This window comes from Tympanuchus pallidicinctus, unplaced genomic scaffold, assembly GCF_026119805.1.
Source record: "Tympanuchus pallidicinctus isolate F22 unplaced genomic scaffold, pur_lepc_1.0 scaffold17, whole genome shotgun sequence".
NCBI classification, from domain to species: Eukaryota; Metazoa; Chordata; class Aves; order Galliformes; family Phasianidae; genus Tympanuchus; species Tympanuchus pallidicinctus.
Genome location: NW_026294690.1, coordinates 10949829 through 10967411, shown reverse-complemented (window position 1 = coordinate 10967411; position 17583 = coordinate 10949829). Strand labels below are relative to the sequence as shown.

At 48.4% G+C, this 17583-nt stretch overlaps 1 protein-coding gene and 1 long non-coding RNA gene across 3 annotated transcripts in view; one reads left to right on the top strand and one right to left on the bottom strand.

Annotated features, from left to right (window-relative positions):
- Positions 1-876: 876 nt before the first annotated feature.
- Positions 877-5349, bottom strand: LOC128078408 (uncharacterized). The gene is made up of 3 exons (XR_008205642.1): positions 5132-5349; positions 4297-4385; positions 877-3748 (listed from the first exon to the last, which is right to left on the bottom strand). It is a non-coding gene; the product is annotated as an uncharacterized LOC128078408 (long non-coding RNA).
- A 128-nt stretch (positions 5350-5477) lies between these two features.
- The window catches only part of GRIP2 (glutamate receptor interacting protein 2), a 216457-nt gene continuing 204351 nt past the window's right edge, over positions 5478-17583 (top strand). For both annotated transcript variants that reach the window (XR_008205654.1, XM_052678631.1), the window contains exon 1: positions 5478-5609. Coding sequence is in view for 1 of the 2 variants with exons in the window: in XM_052678631.1 (XP_052534591.1) it covers positions 5555-5609 (55 nt within the window). In the remaining variant the exon portion in view is untranslated. The remainder of the gene's footprint in view (positions 5610-17583) is intronic.

Below are 17583 nucleotides of genomic sequence, written 5' to 3'. Positions count from 1 at the left end.
TTTCTGCTTCCTGTTCACTTCTCTAGCTACTTCTGTTCACTGACCAGAAAAAAAGGGAAGTACTGAATCTTGTGATAACATTGATATTAGTCTTCGTGAAATGCCGGTGTGGATGGCCCTTATTGAGAGATGGATAGGTGGTGTTTCCCTGTTTAGTACCAAAGGAAGTAGCTTGAAGCATCTTTAATGGAATAGATGAGAGTGTGATGCCAGTTCTGATTTAAGGAAGACTCAGGAGGGAGCCTGAGATTGTTGCAGGAATGAATGGTGGGCCTGAGCCTGTTCTCATGTGCCAAAACATCTGCCACTGAAGCTCACCTCAAACTCATTTAAACGGCTTCTGGTTTCCTTCTGAAGTGATTGAATCATAGAATGGCTTGGATTGGAAGGGATCTCAAAGATCATTTAGATCCTCTAGTTTATCTGGGTGAATCCTTCCTGAGGCACCTCTGCAGTGGGGAATGGGTGAAACCTTGTGCAGCCAGAGGCAAATTGTGATCTTTCTGCCTGGAATCAAAGACTTTGAGGCAGTATTGAATGTGTGTGTTTAGAGGGAAAAGATGGTATGCACAAAGAAATTAACAGAGGCAAAAAAGGGGAAGGAGGGAAACCTGCAGGCAGTTCTGGAAGGGAAAGGAATGTGTTTCCAAGAGCAGCATCTTCAATCAAATTTCAAAGGTGGCTCTTACACTGCTGTGACTGAGTTCAGGGGGTCCACCTAAAGAGCAGTCCAGATCTCATGGCATCTTCACTCTAACCCTGATGAAGCTGTCAGCTGCCCAACCAAACCAGGCTTTAGACGCAGCCAGAATGGCTGTTGCTTCTTACATTGTACATTGGCAAGCAAATACTGATACTGTTAAGAACTGTATCAGCTGCAGTACTTCAGGCCCTGTGCCAACTGCTGGGAGCTATGCAGAGTAACATGCAACATGGCCCTGAATTTCTGAAACCTGCCTCAGCAGGCAGGAAATCAATGTGCAGCAGCTGCGGTGGAGCTGAGTGCTGCATGGCCCTGAGCATCCCTCTAAGGGAGGGACAGAGCTCGGTCTTGTTTCAGTGCTGATGTTTCTGACAGAGCAGTGAGGCTGACTTTGGAAAGCGGTGCAGGGCTGGTCTGAGCTCCTTTGTGCTCGTGCTGACTTGCAAGGAAAGATGTGAGGAACCAGCTTCAGAGCTCATCTCTGAGCACATCTCTGGGGCAGAAACAAGAAGCCCTTCTGAGTTTCCTTCCAGCCGGGGCAGAGCACAAAGGTAACCACACACTCATGGTGCTTACAAATGGGGTCTATTCTTGTGTCAGTGAATTCCACAGACATGCTCTGCTTCTCTGAAAGATGCTCAGCTTTTCAGAGGCATGAGAATCACCCAGGAAAGTTGGAATGACAGCCTGCTTTCAGCCTTCAAACCTAATTTGACGTGAGTAGTTCTGTAGAAATCTGTAGTATGAATGTGTGCCTTGAAGTTCCTAACAAGAAGCAGACATCAAACTCAATAAACTGTTTGTACTGTCTGTGTTGGAGGCAAAACAGAACCAAGTGGGATTAATAGGTGAATTTGCTATTGATCAACCTTCAATGGAAGCAACAAAAATAATCCATTTTAAAACTGCCTTTAACCTTCCAGCATGACAGGATTACTTCTAAATTCCATGATCTCAATCCTGTTCACTGCTTCTGTGGGCTACCGGACACTGCTGCATATAGGTAGCATCTATGAGTGAAACAAATCCCTCTTGATGGTGTTGTGACATACTTATCCTTCTGTCTCCAGCCCCACTTTATGTGCCTGGGAGGTGAAAATAGACTTTGTTAAAGTAGCTGTGTGCCACTTGCCTGTCACTGTGGGATGGAAATAGGCTGCCCGTTGTCCCCTGCCTGTCCCATGCAGAGCTGCAGGGATACAGGGCGCGCTGCATCAGCACTCACAGCAGCCCAACCTTGACAGAGAAAGGGAACTTCTCTCTTACGTAACAAAGTAAGCGCTGAAGAGGGGGAGAGAAATGAGAAGATGAGTTTAGATACCTAAGTAGATCTTGTTTTTGTAGGATTGCAGAGGTCAAAGTAATTTCTAGCTTGATCTTAATATTGAATTCTGCCAGGCAGTAGCTGTAAATCAATACAGGAGGCAAAGCCCATAGCTTAAGTTGGTAGACTTGCAACAGCAGAAACCCCAGCTGCATTGAGGTGTACTTCCCATTTTCCCAGAGTGTTTCATGATGCCATGTCTGTGGTAAAGCAGTGTGACCTTGGAGGATGCTCCTCAGTGGCAGTACATCTTCACCCAAGCTGCTGGTGGGAGTGGGCAGCAATGCTGCTCCTGAGGGTCTCCCAAGTGCTACTTCCTCATTGGCTCAGAAATGGTAAAGGAGCCCTCTAAAATCACTGCTTTGGGGCTGGTAGCAAAAGCTGTCTGGTTTTCCCTAACTTTCCTGGCTGCAGGAAGTCAGTTTATTGTCACTGTGGGCTGACAAAGTCTGTGACCTGCAAGATAAGGGAGCATGTGACAGGAGAATTTGCTGGAGAAGCCTAGAGACATACGGGTCAAGGCAAAAAAGCCTGGATGTCCTTCCTTAACCCTCTCAGGAAAATGGGATTTGCTTTGTATCTGAAACCTCCTTTCACAAAAGGTGTGATATCAGTGTCTGCTCACTGTTCTGTGCACACACAGCATGCAACAGAGTGACAATAAACAGATCTGATCTGAAAAGCCTGGTTTGCACACTTGGCAACAGACCCAAGCCTTTGCTCAACAGCCAGCTCCTGAGATTGAAAAACTTTGTGCTTTCATCTTTCCCTCCTACAGCTGCAATGGGAATTAAAGCACAATTGGCCCAACTCTTTCCTCGCGTGCCAAAGCAAGCTGCTGGGCGGAAGGTGCTGTGTTTGAGGAGCTGCACAGATTGCTCTTTACAAACTTGTTGGGAGCAATCCTGCCGTTCAGGACCAGCTGCTTTGTTATCTCTGGTTCAATTTCCCACTTTAGTGCTCAAGTTAGGCTAATGGGGGGCGCTTTAGGGAGCCTCTCCATACTAGCTTTAGGTCTTTTTACAATAATGTAGGTGTTAAATTCAATTCCTAAAAGCCCTAGGCTACATTGTCAACTAGTATTGTGCTTGCTGTTTTCATGTTTAATTATTTCTGTGGCACTGATGTTCTTTAAAGGTAGCACTGTTGTAGCGCTGATGGTCTAAAGACGTTAAGGCAGAAAGGTTTTTATGAGAGCAGCCAGTGTAAATGGCAACACAGGCAAACTTTTCGGTACAGAAAGTGTCAATTTGACCTTAATTTTAAGAGTGCCTTCATCTGTCCTGTTATCCTCAGACTCTCAGAACTTTTACTGAGGGCAACGTTACATCAATAATGATTACTTCTCCGGGAACCCCGTTCTCATACACAGAACCTGCACATCATCAAGCAATTACAAATTACAGCTGAGGAACAAAGGCCCAGCAGGGCAGGCGGTGGATCTGTGTGGGGGCTGAGGCAGACCAGGGCCCAGCAACACTTGGCCCCACCTGCTGTGTTTTGTCTCTTGATCAAGTGCTGGCTCCTCCCTCTTCTCTTAAAAAAAGTTTTGGAGTTTCATTGTCAGCTGTAATGTTTTGTGCCCATCACAAACCTCCTGTGAGTCAGTGTGATGTACCCTGATCAAATCCAGCTACGGAGTTGTGATTTGCTGCTAGTCCAGTGTGCCACATACATTGCAATCAGATTGCAGAGGGCTGCGTTTCCCCCTGGGAAGTGATCTGCAGAAAAAAAAATCACAGTTTAATGAAAGGATCTCTTTGAGAAGAGAGCTCCTCTTTAGAGGAGAGAAGGAATGGCAGCAGGTCGGCAATGCAGGCAGCCCCCATCCTGGCCTACCTCAGTCCCCACATGTCTCTATAAGTTCTGGCTGAGTAGGGAGTTGATTTCTACTTCTAATTACAAATATGGTAATTAAAAAAAAAAGTTTTTGTGAATTTTTGCATGAAGGATTTCTTGTTTCTGTGCTGCTAGCAGAAGATGGGCAGGGGCTGAGCAATCTGTTCCTGCTGCTGCTACTCCTCAGGAAAGCTCGTGGAAGCACTTGCTCCAGCTGGCTGCAATAAGTCTGCAGGCGCCATCACTCCAATCACTGCCTAAGCTGCTGGGTAACTCCCTGCTCAGAATCATGGAGGGGAGTCAGCGTGTGACCTCCTCTGCTGTGATGGGAACCTCCTGTGCAGTGCTCAGGTGTGACAAACCACTGTCTGCAGTGCTGCAAACTCTTACGCTTAAAGGAAGAGAGCCATTCTCACGGGGCTGCAATTACCTGAGCGAGTCTGCAGGGAAAATACTGTAAGGATGGCAACTTCAAAACAGGTCCTCTCCAGTCCAGCTCCTAAGTTGTTCTTCAAGAATCTGTGAGAGGAGGAATGAAAAGTACTCAGCTGATCAGTGGCTGTTTAACTCAAGTGCCTCTGCTAGGATTCTCACTCCTCAGGCTCTGCTGCAGTCACTGACTTTGGTAGATCTGTCTTTCTACTGAAGCTGCTTTTCTCCAAGACAAAGAGGAGCTGCAGGAGGGTTTTCTGAGCAGGATCACGCCCAGGCCTGCCATAGCATTACAGCTTTCACCAGGCTGCAGAAATGTGTCTCAGCCCAGTGCCTGGCATGTGCCCTGCAGACCTGGGTGCTCGTAATCAAAATGGCAAACGCTTCCCAGGTGTGAGCTAGGGGCAGGGCTGACCCTTGCCTATCCTACAGCAATACAAAAAAACCGTTCTTCAAACTAAGCTGGAGTCCGTGTAGGCATCTCTGTGTGGATGGCGTTGCAGCTGCCGTGCTGGTCCAGGTGCATCCTGACCCTGGAATTAGCTCATGCTATCCCGAGGACAACTTGGTCTGCAGCTGTTGCACATAACGTTATCGCTCTTGCAAAAGGAGGCAGAGATGCAGAGACCTACCAGGCAGATAACGAAAGGCCCGACAAAGAACAAAAAGCAGCAGCTAGTCATTGCAGAGATACGCTGCTCCCAGGAAATTAAAAGCACACCAACCACAGCGCACGCAATAAACATCTCCTTTGTGTTCGCATAAAAGCACAGAAACCTCTGGAATATGAAGAAATGACAAAGATGCTATCCAGCCCCCCTCGTGGGCTTCACCTGCTCGCACGCAGCCATGACAAAGACGAAACCCGGCAGTCCGACCGTCGCGCAACTTCCCTCCCAGCAAAGCCCAACTCGGGCACGAACACGTGAACCCACGAGCGCGCGCGCGCCAGGGCTGAGCGTTCGCTGCAAAAGGCGCCGGGGTTGAAGCAGAAAGAGAAACGACGCGTTAAATGAGCCGAGCGTCCTCGCGGGCACCGGCGGCGCGGGGGCGGCCGAACATCCGTCGCCCCTCGGCCGCGCCGCTGCGCGCAGACGGGGGCGGTTCCCGTGGCTCCCGGCCCGGCCCCGCCGTTCGCCCCGCCCGGCCATAAAGCGCCGGGGAGCCCGGAGCGCTCGCAGCGACGCTCCCGCCGGCCCCCCCGGGTCCCCCGAGTCGTGCCGCTGCCCCGGGGGGCGGCGGTGCTGCCCGCCGCCATGCCGGGCTGGAGAAAGAGCCTCGCCCTGTGCCTGCAGCGGATGCAAGAGGACGGTGAGAGCCGGCCGGGGGAAGGAGGGCTGAGGGATGCGCTCATTCTCCTCCGTCTTTTGCTCTGATTAGCCTTATTTTGGAGTAGGAGGGGAGGGTCTCTGAGCTCGGGCACGGAGCTCCGCGGGCGGGGGGTGTCTGAATGCCGTTAAACTTCGCTGCAGCCGATCTGTCCTCTCGCCCTCGGGCGGGGGTGAGCTCTGGCGCTCGGTCTCGCTGCTCTTTCTCCGAGCTGTGGGAGAAAGCCCGAGTGTAGCCGGCCGCCCCGTTACCCGGTTCTGCTGGGGGCATTCTGAGCTCCAACTTCTCGAGCTCCCGGTGCTGCTGCCTTCAGCCGGTGATTCTTCCCAGCGCTCAACTCCAAGATGGGGATAAGCGGGTTTGCGAATCGCACAGAGGACGCGTGGCGATAATCTCGTTCCTATTGTGCCGCTTTCTATTGCTCGCGGCGGCTGCGAATGATTTTGCTTACGTGCTGCGGAGCGAGGTGTGTGAAACGAACCCCGGATCTGCGGCTCGGGGAGGTCGGGAAAAGGCTCCGGCTGGGTGGCACCGCGTGGCGGAGCCCCGAGTCCCGCACAGCGGATCCGGAGTGGAGCCGGGGGCAGCGATGGGAAAGTTTCAGCCTCGGTTCGGGCGGTTCTGTCGTAATCGCCCGAAACGGAGGTGCGGGGAACGGGACGGGCACGAGCAAACTGAACCTCAGCTTTATTGCCCGTTGATGCGAGTGTTTAACAGGGAGTTGAGTTTTTTCTTTTGCATCCTTTCCCCACCTGCCTCCCCAGGCCTTGCCGTGCTAAGCAGACTTTGTAAAGGTCTGAAGCAGCACTGTTGCGCCGTGAGCGATGCACGGATCAGGGAATTCTCTGGTCCTGCTGATTAGTAAGGCGCAGAGAGACCGTGCTGCTCGGTGCCTCGTGCGGGGTCGAGGCTGAGTCGTTCAGCTGCTCTGTCTTTCTGTCGCCGTTTCCTCCCTCCCACTGGCTTTGAGAGAACGCTGTTTACTGCTGATATTCGACCCCTCTGGGATCTCGGCTTCCAGGCACAGCGCTGTTAGGAATCAGAAGTCTTCTCCTATAGAAGACAAAATCCATCCCCTGTTCCGCAAGCCGAGACGTGCCTGCGTGAATTCAGCCCTGGTGCAGTGCTGTGTAACGCTGCCCTGCTGCGGTTCGTAGGGATGCTCCTGCACTGCTGGACTGGGGGCTCTACAGAACAGGTATAGCAGGGAGCCCTGACGTGCAGCTGTGTAGAGTTTGCCACGTTACTTGATTTATATGCACTGGCTCTCATCTCTGGGGTCTGTGTAATGCGTTTCCTCCTCATCTTCCCTTGCACTGACCTCAGCCCCAGCACTGCAGCACATCTCTGACCGATGTACTGATCTCCACCTTGCATCCTTTCAGGGATGTTGGATGCTTTTCCTGGTGGCACTGCACTGATTTCTTTGGGTGGCTTGCATAGTTGGAAGTCAGTGTTAATCAGAGAGGCTTTTCTGGAGCAGATAAATCTCACGGACTGAAGGTGATGCTCTGTCCAAGGGAGAAGCTGTGCATCTGCTAAAGAATGTGCTCTATTTGTAGAGAACTTCCTGCTTTCCCCCAAGGCAGCCGGTTTGATGCTTGTATGCAGTGCATAGTTCAGTCCTTTGCTGGGCTGTTGTAGCACTGCAGCACTAACAAGCACAGTATGAGCTTTAACTGGGCTCTAGAGAAAGTTTTGCATCGCGTTATGCCTAGTGCTGTCAAGGCATCTCTGCAGTTTGCCAGGTTTTGCAAGCCAACCTCCAACCAGCCTATAAAAAATACTGACGTCCAGTTTTCCTTATTCAAAACAAGTTGGGTCTGCCTTGTTGGCATCTCCCTAGCTATGCAGATGTGATAATTTTGCTCCAAACATGTGAGGCAGGGAGCTTCTCCCCACAGATGCTCCCTGTCCCATCCGTGTGCTCGTTGAGGACTGCAGTACTTACTGCATGTTAATGTGATGAGCATCTCTTGCAATTTGCAGCCATTCAGTGCTGGGTTGGAAGCTTCATTAATCACAGTTGGTACTGAAAAGGTCAGCCATGGTAAATCTCATAGGAAAACACAGGATGTACATGAGCTGTACTGAGGATGATTGCTGTTTCAAAACACCACCCCCAGTGATTTTTTTCCACGTGTGTTCTGCCTTAAACCTTCCTTCCAGTAAAGGGAGGGGAGTGACTGCTGACCAGGGTGCAGCAATGCTGCATTCTCTAATTCATCTCAGTTCCTGTGCATGGGTTGTGTGCCTTCCTTTTAAGGCTGGGGGGACTGTGTCCTTGCTGCTCCCAGGCTTTCAGTAGCAAAGGCAGCACAGGCTGATGTCTGCTTTGGGAAACGTGGGCAGGTGGGAGAATCTCTGGGGATTTTGGTATATCTGAGTAGATGTGGAACCTGGATGCCCAGAAAGGTTGAGCTGTCTGCAGACTGAGCAGTAGCGATGTTTTTATCCACGCTGATGGAAGTAGATGTTATCTGGCTGCACACACTTGTGTAACGTGGGGCTCAGTGGTGGGCAGGCACCCTGTGCTGAACCTGACGCGCTTGCCGCCTTTGGCTACGAAGGAATGCAGGATTTGGGTGTAAATTTAGCTTGTTGATATCAATTCCATTCCTCCCCCGGGTGGTTTTCCTCAGTAAAATCAGAACGTTTGACTGATACCTTAAAACCCTGGTATGATGCCTTATCCTTAGTTCTAAAATCTAGGCATCTCCTTAAGAAAGCCTGATGTTCTGAAGCCAGTTACTGACCCTTGCATGAATCACAGGGCAGCTGGAGGGGAAGGGGGGGAGTCAGCAACTCAAAAAAGTGGAAATATCACAGGATTGTGTTGCTGCTGTTTTCTTCTTTCCCTTGTATATGGCTCTGCACTGGTTACCTTGGAAACAGCTGTAGGAGCATATAGGGGCACAGCGCTGCTGTGCAGCCCCAACACTGTGGGCTGAAGTGTCCCATGGTGCGTGGGGAAAAGGAGGTGCAGTGTGGGCTGCGTTGTGGAACAAAGGTGACGCAGTAACACCAGTTACAAAATGTCCCGGTCTGCCTGGCATTGCTGCAGGAACAGTTTGGCAGCAGAGTGGCCCCAGGGAGCGTTTAGCAGGAAGGTGGTGGTTGGTGGCTTTGGTGGAGTTATTTAAACGTTTGTAGTGGGAAGGTAAAAAATATCGAGGCGGTCTGTCGTGGGGAGGCTGTAATGGCTGGGCTCTAAGGTCAGCCTTTGTGTTCTGTCCGTAGGGTGGTGCAGCGGGGTGCTTGGCTCCAGAGCTGTGGATTGTGGTTATGGCTGGAGGTGGGAATCTTTTTATTATTAAATTACGGGCATCAAGGAGAGATGTCCCAATAAGAAAAAGAAAAACTGTGCTTTTGTCCAATTAGCAGAAAATGAGATCTTTCACGTTGTTGTGCTCTTTGAGATGCACAGGTAATGTGTAGAATAACCCAAGTGAGCTCACTGTAAAGATCATATGAATTGCCTTTTGTTCGCTTACCCATAAACGTTTTGATCTTGCGAACTGTACTGTGTGTAATTTGAAATCAGCTGGAATACTCTGCTGCTTAAAATCGGGTGTGCTTGCCACATCAGTAGTAACAGTCATTCAGAAGGGAGCTCCTGAAGTTGTCAAGGCTTCGTGGACCTATCTCTCAGTGCTGGCTTGAGTCTGTTGAGCTTTCATACAGAGTCCTTTTGTCCAAACCTCTGATAACATGCTCTATTGTACTGGCTCTTAATTTTCAGCTACGGAGTTCAGCTCCATAGCTGTCACTTAGCATGCAGTTATACTTGAAGGGCTGTTTGATCTGTGCTGAACGCAACGTGTTAAGATGCTCCTGCGTGTGATGCTTGTACAGTGCGCATCCAAGCTCTGCTGGAGATGAGGTCTGGCATGCATGGTGTTCAAGAATTTATAGGCTGCTGTTTTGGTGTCGTGCTGATTCTACAGGCCAGTGCTTTCAAAGAAAATTTAAGAAGAGCAGTTCTGACCCTCGAGTGAAGTATGGTGGGGAATTAGGATCGCTTGAAGGCTGTGGTGGTAGTGCTTAAGGGATAATGTTCATTCATCAAACTGATGGGACAGCCAGGGCAAATCCTGCTAGACTTTGATGGACTCTTCTTTATTCATTAATATGTTGATGTGGATTTAGGTGCCCATCAGATGAGGGAGCAGTAGCTGCTGTGCTTGCCTGCTCCCTCCTTACTGGCTGTCTCGCTGTCACAGGGCGCTGGATCCGCACTGCTGTATGTGATCCCGTGCTTCAGCTGTTGGAGAACTCATCTCTGATGAGCAGAGACAAAGCCAGTAGGGTTCTGCAGAATGGTTTTGTGACTGGGGTTCAGGCTGTGGTTGTTTTTTTCCAGCTCACTGCTGTTTAATCCCTTCTTAGTAGGCACAAGCACTGGGAAGCTGCTCAGCTGTCCCTGCAGCCAGACTTGCTGGTAGGGGTGGCCAAAGGAGGGCTCTTCCCAGTATGTGTGCTCTATGGCAGGCTATCTTTCTGGGGCTAAAACTGCAGACCTTCCTATGGATGCGCTGTCTTAGTTTAAAAATGACTGTATTGTTCATTACCTGACTCATCATAAAGGAATAAAATTGCTTATTTGGAGTAGAAGCAGGTTTACAGAGGTGTAACTGTAGTGGAATAATTACCAACTCATAGCTTTGTAGGTGAGCCTAAGATGCCAAATCAGCCAGTTTTATAGCTATACAACACATAAACAGGCTTTTTTGAAATTTTTTTAAGCCAGGCCCAACCCCTGTAGTTGAAAGCAGTGATCTTGGCCTGGAAGACCTGTGTAACTTCTAGGGCAAGTGGGAAAAACAAGCAAACAAAAAAATGCCTTACTGTCGTCTTTTTGCAGTGGTCTCGTTTTCCAGAACGTGGCATTTCCTGCAGCATGTCCTGGTGAGGGCGGCTTGTGGATGGGCTGTGCTTTTGTCTGCATGCATTGGGCTGAATGTGGTTACACTGCATTAGGGTCTCTGTGCTCCTGGAACCAGTAAACTTCTGCAACTTGACCATGGTGTGAGTGAAGCCTTACTCCATGCTCTTAGCGTGGGCATTTTGTCCAAAACACAAATCCCGGGATGATGGCCTCCATAGCAGATGGTAGCTTCTCCTTTCTGCAGCCTTTGGTCTGAGTGAACACACCTCCCCACGGCTGGGTCTGTGTTCTGTCTGGTTGCACTTGATCTTCCATGGGCTTCTTTCATTCAGAGGAAAAGTAATGAAGCTTTTCATATAAAATTCAAGTAGGATGATTTTTTTTTCAGCGTGTTCATTTGTCAAGGGAGTCAATTACCTTTCTTCTGTTCTTTTTTTGTTGTTGTTGTTGTTCCTCTTTCTATTTGGAAGATGAAGAAATTCAGATAAAGTAACCCAAACAAACTGTAGTAGCGGGGAGATCACCACAATTCTCACTTCCCCCTCATTAATGTTAGATATTTGGCAGTTAGTAATTACTGGCTCTTACTTTAGAGCCAGAATTATTGTTTTTGGCTCTGGCAGAACTTGCTGATTCCACCAAGCACTGGGAATGCTGCTTTCCCCTGGGAAATCAGCTCATTCAGACATGCTTCTCTCCGATGGCTTCAGGTTCCTTGTGCTGAGACCACTCTGGCTTTAAAGAGAAGGGGCTACAGAGAGCACCTTGCATCAAGCTGTGGTCAGATCCGTGTCTTGTCTGTGTGTTGGAGCAGAAATGTCAGTGACCCTGCCAGCAACGCTGCTCTCTTCTGACAGGTGGAAACCTCTTGCTGAGGCTGCAAAATAAATTCACTTCTGAACTCTGGATTCTTTCTTCCCTTCCTGTTTTCCATTTAAATCCAAAAAGAAGTCTGTTCTTGAAGCAAAAACATAGGTAACTGTATGGTATCCAACACAGGATTGTGCTGGGTATTGTGCCCTTCTTACCTTTGGCCTCACTTTGGTGATAAGCTGTTGCTGTACCATCAGCCCCATAGACTTGGGTTGTAGGGGGCAGTTGCTGTTCATTTGGATCCCCTTGCAGCAGAGGCCTTGAAGCTTCAGCAACAAGCAAGAAGTGAAGAAATAAGTAGAAAAATAAGATGAGGCAAACTGCCAGGCAGCATGACAGTTTTACAGCAATTGGTGATGCTGAGTTGCTCACTTCTCGCTTGGTCCCAGTGTGCTTTAATGATGCAGACTCAGACCTTTGTGTGTTTTCCAAAGATGTTTCCAGGTGTGGAGGCTCAGTTATGAAAGCATCTTGCCCTGATCCACTGCATTTGACTACCAGGAATTCAGGGAAATGTGTTGGGCTGTCTCAATGGGACAGATTTAGCAAGGAAGTGGGAGGATGAGTTAGTAAATATTTGTAGCAGTTTTCCTCAGCACTCTGCATTAATCCTTGGTCTTATCTTTCTTGTGATGCAGGGCTGGGGATGGTGCTGCACTGCAGTCAGTCCCCTTTTTCCTTGGGACCTGCATGAGGCTTTTCGTTCCATCAGGAAGTGCTTCCAGGTTGATTAGAAGGAATGAGGGGTGGAGAGGAACGAATTGTAATGCTCAGTCCCAGGAAGAGCCAGCAGAGGTCCAGTAGCAGAGCTGTATAACAGCAAGGCAAGAGCTGCTTTAACTCTGCAATGCAGAAATCAATACGAGCAGCTGAAGAGTAAGACTAGAACACACCACTTTTTTTTTTTTCTCTTTTTTTTCTGTGGTTAAATAACACTTGCAAACAGCTTCAGGCTAGTAGAAGGGCTTAAACTGTTCCTTAACACTGGAGCCACAAGTTCTGGGAGCTCCTTGGTGGGTTGGGAGGTGCCTATGAATAACCCACCTCTGTCCCCATGCGGGGCTGCGTGCTGCTTCTGAATGGCTTCACACAGAAGTAGGCTCAGGCAGGCTGTAGAGCTCCAGCTGTGCATTTAGATGCTGTGGCTGTGCTGCTTACTGGTCGTGCTCTGCTACTCCTGTTGTGTTTCATGGGCTGTCCCTTTGCATCCTGTGTGAACTCCTTGTTGCATTAGATAGCTGCTGTGTTCCTCAGCAGGTTTGGCTGGGGTTGGAGCTGCAGGTCCCTTTGGCCCTGTGGGTGGCTTTGGACAAAGTTATTGCTTGATTTCTTGGGGCAGTGGAGGCTTTTTCTGTCAGCTGAAATTAATAGGACTGCTGACCTCAGCATGTCCCAGTTTTCACATCTGGAAGATGAGTACTGACTGTGGTGAAGGTTGTGATGCTCCGTTCAGAACAGATATGAAAGTGAAGTTACTGAATATAGCTTCATGGCCATCTTCCTCTGCTTAGTACCTTTACATCTGGAATTATGGCAGCTGTGCAGCATCCTTGATAAAGACCAAAAATGATGAAGAGTGTATCTCTGCTCTGCGATAGATGTGCAGTGCTTGAGGGATGTCACAATTCTCTCTCATCGGTCCCACTGCTTCCCCAGCCTCTGGAGGACCCATTTAAGCCTAGCACGAAGCTCATCTGTTGCTCTTGCTTTTTAAATCATATTTGTTCTGCTTTTCCTCCTCTACCATCTGCAAAGGGTATTTGGTTGCATATGCAGGTAGCTTCTGGTTTTATTTGGTCTGGCCATTGCAATTGGCTTTTTCTTTTTTTTTGTTGTTTGTTTGTTTTGTTTTTTAGCACATCCTGTCTTACTCTTTGTTCCTTTAGTCCATGCTGTCACTGGGCTCACAAGGGGGGGTACATAATAAGTGGGCTGAGGGCTGGAAACAAGAATTTGCAAGCTAGCTGGGACTCTGTCTCTGGGGCTTGCAATAAGGTAAGGATTGCTGGCTGTGGTGTCTCTTTGCTCGGAGCTGGACTGAGCGGCATCCACATGCCTGTAGCACGCTCTGTGAGCCTGTGCTGCTCCTGCTGCCCTTCCTGCCAGCCAGCTGCCTCTTGCCAAGGGTCCTGTGTTGCCCCGGAGCAATTCAGTGACAGGCAGCACTGTGATGAGCATGATCCAGTTTCTGCCTCTAAATAATGGAGAGCAGATGGCTTTAGGCCAAGGAATGCCATCTTCTGTAACCCATCTGCTTTTCCCCCCTCCACAGCCTCTAGGGCTATGGTTCCTTGCTTTGCCCCTGACTTAGTGAGCACTAAGTCCTCAAGGTGCTGTTTTCCTTTGCCTAGCTCTTCGCTCCTGCAAAACCATGCTGTGAAGTTTGACGGTAGGCTGCAGTGTTGCTTCTGGGTGCTGTCGTGGTCTGGAGTGCAGTGGTAGAGGGAGGAACTTCTTTCACCTGTTGGCTTTGTCCCAGCTGTGAGCTGCTTACAGAAATCCAGCTGTGTGCAGCTGGCTGTGGGAGCTCATCTTCCTGCGTCCTGTGAGCTGTGCTGAATTGTGCAGCTGGGAGATCCGTTGTGCTCAGGTTTCTCTACCCCCTGTGTGGAAACAGGGATGTTTGCAGCAGAGTGTAAGGGAGAACTGCTGACAAAGCAGCTCTTGTGTTACAGAGGCAGGTGGTGATGGCCTCCGTGATATTCTATTCAGAGAAATATCCTGTCTGTGAGTGTGTGCAGTCTTTTTGATGTGCATCTAACTCTGGGGTGGAGTGACTCCAGAGGCAGTGCTGTTTTCCATAGCCCTTATGTAGGCACCAGATCTCTTCTAGCTGTGCGAGAGCTGTACCCCTGTACAGTGGGGGTGTTGTTTTGTTGAACTTGCTGAAGCAATAAATAATGATTTGGGGATGGGCAGGGGCAGCAAGAGAGCTCATTTATTCAGCCACATGAATGCAAGCAGCTCCCTGTGTCTTGGCCAGGCACAGTGTGGCTCTCCTGGTGTGTGATATTGCTATCTGGTTGGGAGAGGAAACAAACACAGAGATTTGCCCAATGTTGCAAAAACCCTGTGTGGAAAGATGTCCTCTTCCCAGTTGGTGGCTGCTTCCTGGCTGAAGGACACGACCCAGCACTGGCAGGGACCTCTAGGGTCTGCCTTCCCTGTGAGAGAGATATTAAAACCCCAATCATCCCAGATAATCCTATTTCAGGAGCTCATTGATTTTTAGTGGAGGGAAGTGAGTTAAAATGATGAGTCACTGACCTATTTGAAAATGAACAACCTCCTCTCAGTGTCATTAGGAGTCGATAATGGATCATCCTAGTCTAGAGCTGGTGGAAGGGAATTGGGGGGGGTTGGGAGCCTTGTGCCTGCTGCATTCTGCACTGTGTGAGGAGAGTGCTGGCGTGCACGGGTGCTTGTCTGTGGGGGAAGAGAAAGGACATGTGGATGAAAGCCAAAAATATATTGATAGTGTAATATATGCATGGTGTAATAGAAGTGAACCCCCACTGCGCTTGGGGTCGCTTCTGTTTGCTAGTGTACCTTTGGCTTTTCCCTGTGGGTCTCCACGTTACCTTGCAGCTTGTGTATGTTGGGCACTGTTTGTTTGCTTTCTGCTGTCCCTGCAAGCAGCTGTGTCCAGCTCTAGGTGTACTTTCCTTTGACTGACTACAGGTGAGTTGTTTGTGGCTTTCTGCCCTCTGCCACACTCTGCATCTCTTCTTTCCTGTCTTTGGTGCCTGCATGGGGCTTTGGGATAATCGAGGGGAAAGCTGGCTACCAGCATCTTTCATAGGTTTTATGCCAAGCCATGACTTTGGGAATTCAGTCAGTGTTGTATGCAGGTATGATCAATAAAGCTCCTAGTTATGTGCTTCACCGTTAAGTCTTAGCTCATTGATTTCAGGAGTTACCAGGAACTAGGGAAATAACATGGTTAATTAAGTTAATTGGATTGCAAGGTCTAGAGGGACTGTGCCTTTCTGCCTGCTCTCTGAAGCACCTCGACACCTCTGTCACTATAAAATAATGACTTTTTCTTTCCACCTGCTGGGAATTTGAACTATTTAGTTGCTTTAAAACTATTTGCATTTCAAGATGACTGATTTCTCCGTGAGCCGTGGAGTGTTATGGCTTTGGAGAGCAGAGATGAGATGGGGGTTCCTAACAGGGCTCAGCTGAGTGATCTCAAGGATCTGGAGCCTTGTGTGAAGTGGCTGTTCCTGCTCTTAGCAAAACACCTGTGGTGAATCTTCCAGTCCATTGGTGTGTTGGTGCTGTGTGTGTTGGCCTTGGGGTTAATGTTAACTGTGTTGCCCTTGCCATATAGCAAGGCACATAGAAAAATAATATATTGGGCTCTAGATTGAGACACTGTGATGTCTGTTTTTCAGGAAAATAAGTAAATAGATCTGCCTCTGTCTAAAATGGAACGTTATTCTAGATATATAAAGTGAGATCTAGCACAGAGGTATTCTTCTGGAGCTGGTATTTCTTCTAATTTATAGCTACTCTTCTTTTTCATGTGAAGTGGAGACTAAAACCTCCCATTATGGGCCTGTAATTTATGTATTCAGAATTTTACGAATGTTATCTTTCAGTGTTTTTATGAAGCTCTGCTGTGGAGGTGCTAAGATAAGGTTATATATTAAATATTGGCCAATTCTCTAAGAGTAAAACTGAGCTTGTAAATTACCAGAAACGCTCTCCCTCAGCGTGAGCTCACTCTCATACTAATTTCTTTCATCTGCTTTGAAGAGTTAAGGGAGGCAAGCTGTGTAAACGCAGGTTGGGTGAAGGAAATATGCCTCAGGTTGCACGGGGGAAGTACAGGTTGGGGGTTAGGAAGAACTTCTTTTCAGAAAGTGTGGTGAGGCACTGGCATGGGCTGCATGGGGGGTGGTGGAGTCGCCGTCCCTGGAGGTGTTTAAGGAACGAGCAGATGTGGCACTGAGGGATGTGGGTAGTGGGCAGTTTTGGTGTCAGGTGGGTGGCTGGACTTAAAGACCTTAGCAGGCTTTTCCAACCTTTATGACACTTCTGTGGTGTCTGGAAAGCTCGTCTCAGTCTAGTTTCACTGATTTGTTGCCAGTAGAAAACCAGATGGGTTGAGGTTCCAAACTATCATGAGTCTGATACAAGTCAACACTTTCACTGATAATCCACTGAAAGGAAGGAGGACCTGCTTGTGCTTCCAAGCAGCACCAGGGTGCCAGCTGCTACAGCATCAGTAGCATGGATGGGAAGTACAGGCTTGAACGTATCTAGAGATGCCTTCAGGAAAATGTGCTGGTTCATGTGACTTCATAGGGAAAACAGGGAGCAGAAGACATCAAGGATACATGGACCAAATTCTATCCACAAGTGTGAATCAAGGCTTCCATTTTTTTTTTTTCCCCTGATATTCGCTGGTACTTAAAGGGAGGAGGGTGGGGGAAAAGGATGAGTGGGGTTGCTGAAAAACTTGTTTTTCATTGATGCATCAAACGGAGCAAAATCTTGAAGCTGCATTTATCCAGTCCTTTCAAGTTCTAAATGTAAAAGCTGAGCTGTCTGTGCTCCTGACCCCCTTCCTGGGTTTCCTGGGATTCCCTTCCCCATGACTCCAGTCCTGTGGGCACCAAGGAGTCATTCAGACCTGGGAGTCAGCTTGTCAATCAAAACCTCAGCACTTCTTATTTTAGAAACGTGGTACCTGCTGCCTCAAATCAAGAAGTGGGAGTAATGCAGCAATTTTGTTCTTGGCATGGCTATTTTTTTTCCCTAGCAATGTTGTTTTTTTTTAATAGTGAAACAAATTGCTCTAGAAAATCTTAGTATTTCCTTTGTTCTATTTGTGATGATATAAAGAACCAATTGCCCACCCCACCCCACTGTTTTCTTGGGAAAATTCACTCCCAAATGCTGCTAGCTGTACTTGTATCAACACACAGCAGAACAGGAGGAAAAAAAAGTGCATTTAAAATTAATTTCTATGGGAGAAACTTGGCCCTCACTATCTTTTTCTTTTTTTTTTAATTGCCAACTGGAAAACAGTTATATTGGGTTTTGTGGTGTTTGTGGTTTTTTTTTTTTTTTTTTTTTTTTGGAAACATTTCTCAGCCAAAATTCATTGGGGGGGAAAAAAAAAAATCAGCTTGTTTGCTCCCAGGAGGAACTGACTGCTGCAGGCGATTGGAGGTATTGAAG